Source organism: Mytilus trossulus, chromosome 6, assembly GCF_036588685.1.
Source record: "Mytilus trossulus isolate FHL-02 chromosome 6, PNRI_Mtr1.1.1.hap1, whole genome shotgun sequence".
Lineage (NCBI taxonomy): Eukaryota > Metazoa > Mollusca > Bivalvia > Mytilida > Mytilidae > Mytilus > Mytilus trossulus.
Genome location: NC_086378.1, coordinates 76,356,108 through 76,364,283, shown reverse-complemented (window position 1 = coordinate 76,364,283; position 8,176 = coordinate 76,356,108). Strand labels below are relative to the sequence as shown.

Here is an 8,176-nt window from a genome sequence, read left to right as displayed (position 1 = left end):
CACACATAAACTGCTGGCGACAGTCTTGTTGGACACTTAAACTTCTTGCTAAAACTTTTTTTATAAATTTTATAAATTGACCCTAAAATTGTGAATGGACAGATTATTTGTGTTATCCTGCAATCAGCCATCTATTGTACAAATTATAGGTATACAAATAAATTTTTGCTCTATTTGTACATGTACTAATAAAGTCTCCTGTTACCTCCGCTTCCATGTTGAGCACGCGGTTATGGGGATTTTTTTTCTTTTGTGAACTAGTTCATTTTTGGTGTCCTCTTCGCGGTCCGTGTTTAAACTGTCGATTTCTTTGAAACATTAGAGGTAATGATTTACATTTGACAAGTTTCGAGTGTTGGGTGTAAATTTTAGGATAAAAGCAATATATAAAATATGAAATTTATTTGTACTCGCTACGAAACAGGAGAAAACCTCGGCGGAGCCTCGCTTTTCGTCCTGTTTCTAATGCTCATACAAATAAATTTTATATTTTCCGATAATGTACATATATTGTATATTTATTTGCCCCCGTAGAACTTTATTCCCTTTGTATCCCAACTGTATGATTTAATTAAAAAAATGTATTTGTCTAAACAAATATGTTTTAAAGTTAATAATCTGCGACTGAATCATTAATTCCTGAACTCAAAACAAGGTATAAAAGGAAATATTTCAGACCGACTATAGATGATTTTGAGTTTGATATGTTGTATAGACTCTGTTTTCTTCGTCGGGTTGCTGTCTCATTGGTCTAGAAACCACACATTCTTTCATTTTTGTACTCACGTTTCGATTAAAAAATGAATAAGACCAACATACAACTTCATCGAATGGTGTGTGTATTTATTCAGATTTCTAGAATACCGCTTCGAATAAAAGCTATGTTAAAAGACATTCCAAGTAAATTTCCAAGATATTCGGTTTAATAATATTCATTTATAGAGATTACTGAACAAAAACATCTAAACTATAAATATGAAAATAAGGAGATATGACATGATTCAAATGAGACAACTATCCACTAAAGTTTAATTATAAATGGTTTTAATTAAGCAATTAAAGGCAAATGCATGACTTAAAAAAAAGAAGAAGAAAAAACTTTATAGTCGCCTATAAACGACCCTGCCATGAAAAATACGAAACAATATACTTGAGAAAAGTAACGGTCAAATGTATAACAAATTAATATACGATTTTTTTACGACAGAAGTTAACCAACAACAACAACTAAACTACAGGCTACTAACTTGGGAAATTAAAGGCACATACATATCGGAGGGTTGTTGTCTCTTTGGCACATGATTCCCCATTTCCATTCTCAATTTTACTTAAAGCATCTAACAGCGTTAAACATACGTCAAACATGTTTGTTCACTCAAATGTGTGCTTCAAATGGAATTAATTTGTGTAGAATATAAGACCTTTTGTTGAAATTATTTTGGAAGATCTACGGCTTCAGCTAAAAGCTCTATCAGGGTATAGCCTTTTAAATCAAAATTTTAATTATTTGACGGTGAATGAAAACAAAGATTAAGAATAGTATGTTTATTATGTCTGATGATTTTTCATTCGGTTCCAAATAAGTGTTGATCCATGTCCTCTTGTACTGCTGCAGACACAAGGTCATCTATTTTTCTAAGACGACTCGGTGAGTTGGACGATCGCTCCACCAGTTCATCTACAAGTTTCCCTTTGCCTTCTGCTGGTGTAAGCGAGCTCCTTGACTTGCTTGGTTTAACGGTTTGTGACGATAACCTTGAATCTGCTTCCTCTGTTAGAGCATCCATTTTCTTTCTTGATTTTGATTTCAGTTTATTTTTGTCCTTATCCTTTGTTTTTTCTTTCTTGTGTGAAGAATCACTCATTTTAGAATCACTTCCGGTAACAGTTTTATGGGAACCTTTCTCCATTAGACTCGTTCGTCTTGCCGCTATGCTTCCTTTTCGGTCTCGTTTTGTTACGTTTTTAGGTTGAGGAAGTAGAATTCGCATGCCATCAACAAGTGAAAAATTAATTATCCACTGATCGTCATCTACAAAAAGACAATGGTGCTTTTATAAACTCTGCATGTTTACGACAAACAACGCACGGTACATAAACATAATGTTTATATCACACTGTCATATTACAGAATCGTTAAAGACTTAGTTGCTTCTCAGTTTCAAAATAACTAACTTTTCAAAACACTAGTTTATTTTGATAGGATTTTAATAAAGAATTCAATAGAGTAAAAAAAATAATAGGTCAATGTGCTTATTTTCGAGATATTAGCCATTGAAATTTTGGCGGGAAAATATTTTCTCTTGACTTTTCATAGCTTTATCAGTGACAAGTTTAAGGTCTCAAAAACTATTAAAAAATAATATTTTTTTTTAACTCTTACAAATGGCTTATCATTATACTTGTAAAAGATTTATAAAAAGAAAAATGGGGATCAATGGGCAATTTTTTTTTGAGGCATTCAAATGGATAAAACCAGAGGATTCTAAAAATTTGACAAAAATCCAAAAACATGACAAGCGAACTTCCTTAAAGTAAGTATACTAATAACAGGCAAAGCAAAATTTTTTCGTGTTAAACTCTTATGCTTTATTTAATAATCGACATGATTACCTATTTATTTGAGCGGTATTGTCAAAGTCCGTGAAATATGTTTTATTGTAAAGATAAATCAGTTGCCGACAAAATAATGTATTTCCGTGCGCAAGAAAAGCAAGGAAAAATTATGAAAGTATCAGTGTGAACTTCAACTTGAAGCGAACACAATAACAAATTTTGTTAGCTTCCTTTTCATTTTTCGTAACGGTTGTGGAAATTAAACCCCACACTGCCAGAAACAATTGCATGTGAATTAAACATAGATAATTGAATAGCTATCCAAAATAATCTATAACATCTTACAGCAATGTCAACATGTTTTTATGTGCATGGTCCGTATAAGTTCCCCTCTCTTGACATACCCCCTGAATTAAGTGCATGATCCGTATAAGTCCCCCTCTCTTAACATACCCCCTTATTAATGCATAATAACATTTACCAATAATATAACCGGAAACGAATTGTGTGGCGACTTTTATTTGAGATGCTCTAACTCGAAGATAGTCCGGAACCTCTTCATATTTGTGTGGGGTGTGTGGTCTTTCCCATGCTTTTTCTTCTTTTTCTATCATCTCCATTAACTCTGCTGCAGTATGATTTTTCATCCAATCCTTCTGACATCTAAAGACAAGTTTAATACAAACAGTTAAAAACAATGTAAATACTACACAACTATATATTGTAGTTGTATAATATTATAAATAAATTTGGTGTATTTACTGTCTTCTGATTGGTTAAAAGTATTATTTTTATTTCAATGTTGTCCTTTTTTTTTTAGAGTGACACGCCCACTGTTACGTTATGTATTCATACGCCAACATGTGTGTACAATATTATTGTTAATATTAATAATATAAAAAGTTCTTTGAGCCCTATTTTTGACAGAAATTGATTCATAATGAATGGCAATAATTTATTATACATTTATTGAACCATAAAATTAATTTTTGACCCTTCACATTTTACATAATCTGTTTCAGTTGTAAGGAATTTGGTGTAAATGTGAACAAGAAATGAACTCTATACTCCGGAGTAAAATTCAAAGCGGAAAGTCCCTAATCAAATTGCAAAACCAAAAGCGCTAAACGAATGGACAACAACTGTCATATTCCTGAAATGGTACAAGTAAATTTGATTGTAGCAATTTGCCAAAGAAACACGTGCAGGACTAAGAAACACAAGATTTAATATTTTTGTAATGTCCGACCATATTCTTATAAATTGTATAACATCTGCTTTGTAATAGAAAATAAAATTTTCTGTAATTAGCACAAGAAGGAGTCACCACATACAAATGTTCGTGCTTAGGTGTCAGACCACCAATTAAAAATCCCTATCTGTTCAACCAAATTTTGTAATTTTCACAGCTTTCTAAATATTTTACCTTAAGTTTAACTTCAAGGAAACCAGGTATATCCTGAATTGTACATGTATCACCTTTCTAAATGCTAATTTTCAACTAATGTTTAAAGTCTTGTAACAAATTTCTGAATTTGAAAAGACAGGTACTACCAAAATAACTCCCGGTTTTCTGGAAATCTTAAATAAGTGTACTATGTGGCGCATTGATCCTGAATTTTTAATGCAAACTCATAGGCAAGTTAATTTTGGCTCAAAATGATCTCAATATAGTTCCCTTTCACCAAAAGTTTCATTTCTGCAAATTTGTTGGTTAGTTTAAGTAAACAATGACATCAAAAGCACTATTTTGTGTCAAAGTAGGACGACTACTTTTACATACGTTCTAAATTGGAGGGAGTAATTGGTGGTCTGACACCTGCTTAAAAGCCCGTCAGGCCGCATGATAGAGAGAAACCTGTCTTGATTTTAAAGGTGCACACGAACGAATGAACGAATACTCACTGTCTCCAGTAATGGTAAACTAGCGGGAATATTATGAGTAATGCATCATGAAAGAGTCCTCTGGTCGGTCCATCTTTTTCCAGTGAGTAAGACATATGTGATGCTAAGTCAGTGGAAATGTTGAGCTGAAAATGTATTAAATGGGTTAAGCTTGATATTCGCTGCAGATAGGTAAGGTCTTCTTGGTCGAGATTAGCGTGGCCAACTTTGAACATGTTTGAAATATTAATGGTCCGGTCGTGGCGAAATCAGGTTGTAGTAGGGAGAGCGCAGTAAGGTCGTGGTAACAAATTTCGCTGTTCGATCGCACTGCGCTTCCTCTACGACTAAACCACGTTTAAATCACGATATGTAAGACCAAATTACGATTCGAGCACGCCCATGCCGTTCTCATCACGCTCTTCTTACGACCTGATCACGTTTAAACTACGACCATTTTTATTGTCGTTGCCACATAAAATACTAGTATATAAAAGCTCTGCAGGTTTTGTTTGTCTGTATGTCATTGGACTTCTTGCCTTTTCTCCAACGGCCCAACCATGTTTGACCTACATGTGTCATCCCTACTATCGTCATTTGATATAGATGTACCAGAAATAATTTTTTTTGATTGGTTGGTCCGAGATATCTTCTGGATCAGGAATCGCTACTATTAGAGCCCCCTCTGTCTCTATCTCCACCCCTAACATCCCGCCCACGAATTCTAGTAGATTTTGGTGACATGTCTGTGTTGTTTCCGAGAAATCTACAATAACTCATTAAGTTGAAAGGGAAGGAATGGAACAATATTTATATGGAACACGATGTAGACGTTATTGCGATGAACGTAGTATAATCGTGCCAGAGCGTGGTAGGATCATGATTCAATCAGTTTGTACACAGGTTTTCTACACATTGATATCATAAAATATCAGCCGCGAGACACATTATGACCCTTCATTTTTGAAAAAGTTTCACTGTTTCGAGCTGCTGATATTTTACGATATCTAAACGAAGAAAACGTGATCATTATCTGTTTATAGTTATATTACTGGTCTTTTTCCTTTTCCTAAGACAGCTTTACGCTTGACGAAAATAAGCTTGATAATGTCTCCTCTTGCATTGTGACATACGTGATAATGCCTGATCTCGTTTTGAAGCCATTTTACGAGAATTACGGAGCATAAGGAAAGACGATACATCGTGGTATGGTATAGTGAGAAAGAGATGAGCGTAATTAGTTCGTGATAACCGTAGTGTGGTCGCAGTAAAAGTGTGGTGATAACGTGTCATATTCGTAGAGGGATCGTTGTAGAAGCGTAACAAGGAGATAATATCATCGTGAAAACAATGGAAATTTATATGTTCATGCCGCTCATACCGCAACCTCACTCCGATCTGAATTTATTTAAAATCGCAGTGAGCGTGGTGCAGTCGTGGTCTAACATGGGCTTTAAGATAACACAACGAAAATATAAAATGATCGATGTAGCATTTACAATTATTCCACTGCATGTTGATTTTGATGGTAAAATCAACATTTGATTGGTTGAAACTATCACACGTGACGTCGAACAAAACTTTATATTCCCCTCTGAATATCATATTCCCCTCAAAACATCATATTCCCCTCTATAGATCGGGACCTCGAGAAAACAAACGTATATAAATTAATATAGTATACTCAGTAAGTAAACGAAGCATGGGCAGTGGAATAAAACATTCATTTCCCTGAGCTTCGAGAGATATGAAGATTTGTTCACCCTCGAAAAATCACATTTCCCTCGGGCACAGCCCTCGTGAAATATGAATATTCTTGGGTGAACAAATCTTCATATCTCCCTCAGGAACGGGAAATAAATGTATAATATTACACATTTAAAAAAAAAATAAATTAAAAAAATGGTGAAACTCCGTCACATTTCTCTTTTTAGTATATTTTTAAATTATGTTAGATGGCTGGTGGATTCATCTAGATTATCTAGAATGATTGTTGTCTTGCTTTATTACAAATGGAATGGTAGTTTGAGAGTAGATTATATTTAAAAAAGTTAACTGACAATACATGCTGATGGAAGTCAAGTGACTAGAAAAATACACACTTGTTTTTTTTTTGGTAATGATGAACATCTACTAATTCGGTTCTGAAAAGAGCATGTAAATCTATCATAATGAAGATATTATTTTTACATGTTTTATTTTACAAACTCTGGATTAACATATATATAAAAGACTAGTTGTCAAACATCTAGAAGTTTTTAAATGTTACCTTACCTGATTTTTAGGTGGTATATCAGAGGCTACATAATAGTTTACAATTGTTTTTGCTTTCTCGTACAAAAAGTCCTGGTTGTCACGGGAAAAGTGACCGAGACTACGGATATAATCCACCATTTCAACATATCTGTTAAAATGTATAGAAAGTAATTAATAAATAGACAGGTTACGTAAGTCAACGTAAGATCTTTTATATGCTAAATCATCATTTTTTTCGGCTATAAAAAGGTCCCAAAATTACAACATGTGGAATAGTTCAAACAAGAAAAAACAAACCGTCTGATTCATAACAATACAATAACGGAAACAAATTTACCGGCAGCCATCAACAGTTAACACTAAAAACAAACTCCTGGCTAGGACCAGATAAACACATAAATGAATACGACGGGATTAAATTCCTTAACAATCTACTATGGACAGTTGTATTTAACCAAGTATCAGTGTATATAAAGTGCGAATCCAGCTAGTTCATTTTTACTGTTATATGCGGGGATGTCTATTGTAGAATAAAGGATCATGGGAAAACTGTATTTGTTTACGTTTTGAAAATATCAAGTTAAAGGATTTTAAGTTAAGTTTTAACATATTTTCATTGTGATATGTCTTTATAATATACAAACATAGCATTAAAGTTCAAATAAGTGTTATAAAAGCATCATAATATAGCATATCGATTATTGAAAGCGATCCATTTTAACTATTATAGATGCGATGAATTATCACTGTTAGTGCAGTCATTATTAATGTAGAATTTTCAAAGATGCGAGGAATTTTTATTGTAGAATTATGTGATAAATGCACTTGCAACAAATGAAAAAAAAAACTTATTTGATGACTTTAGGATTTATGATACATGTATTTTCAAATTGAAATACAAACTCCTCATTCATTCTTCATCAAATATATAGCTTTTCAAACTTGTTACATAAGCGATTCTCAAAATGTCATATTGTAATCTTCAGATTACGTTTCTCCTTGATTTTAACTTATATAGGGAATCACTGGAGCGTGACAGCAGCGGGCCCTCTTAAGCAGCCAGTGGGCCCCTACTTATGAAAAATTCTAGATCCGCGAATGGATACTACTGCAGAGGTAAAACCATGCACATTTGGGTTATTGTACACGAAATGCATGCTACAATTCATTTTTGTTGATTTTAGACCCTTTGGAACTCTATGTGGGCTATTTCAGCAACTAGGCAAAAAATCCCCAAACTAGATACACGGTTAGATTCAGCATGTCAACGAATTCCAAATATCTATATTAAAGGACTTTTGTCTATAAATTTGGACCCCACAAAATTGAAAAAGGGACCAAAAATAAAAAAAAATGCATGCATCGGATACATTTGATATTGCAGGCATGACTGTAACAATAGGATGAATATACAAAAATATCTTATTCTGGGTTCTCATTGGGGGGTTCTGATCCCGGATCCCGCTTACTGTTTTGGCAG

At 33.6% G+C, this 8,176-nt stretch overlaps 1 protein-coding gene across 2 annotated transcripts in view; it reads right to left on the bottom strand.

Moving 5' to 3' along the window:
- Positions 1 to 1,530: 1,530 nt before the first annotated feature.
- LOC134721865 (regulator of G-protein signaling protein-like) overlaps positions 1,531 to 8,176 on the bottom strand; it is a 30,975-nt gene continuing 24,329 nt past the window's right edge. For both annotated transcript variants that reach the window (XM_063585126.1, XM_063585127.1), the window contains 4 exons: positions 6,715 to 6,844; positions 4,462 to 4,586; positions 3,038 to 3,219; positions 1,531 to 2,032 (listed from right to left, as the gene is read on the bottom strand). In XM_063585126.1, the coding sequence (XP_063441196.1) occupies positions 1,566 to 2,032; positions 3,038 to 3,219; positions 4,462 to 4,586; positions 6,715 to 6,844 (904 nt within the window). In that variant the 3' untranslated portion in view covers positions 1,531 to 1,565. The remainder of the gene's footprint in view (positions 2,033 to 3,037; positions 3,220 to 4,461; positions 4,587 to 6,714; positions 6,845 to 8,176) is intronic.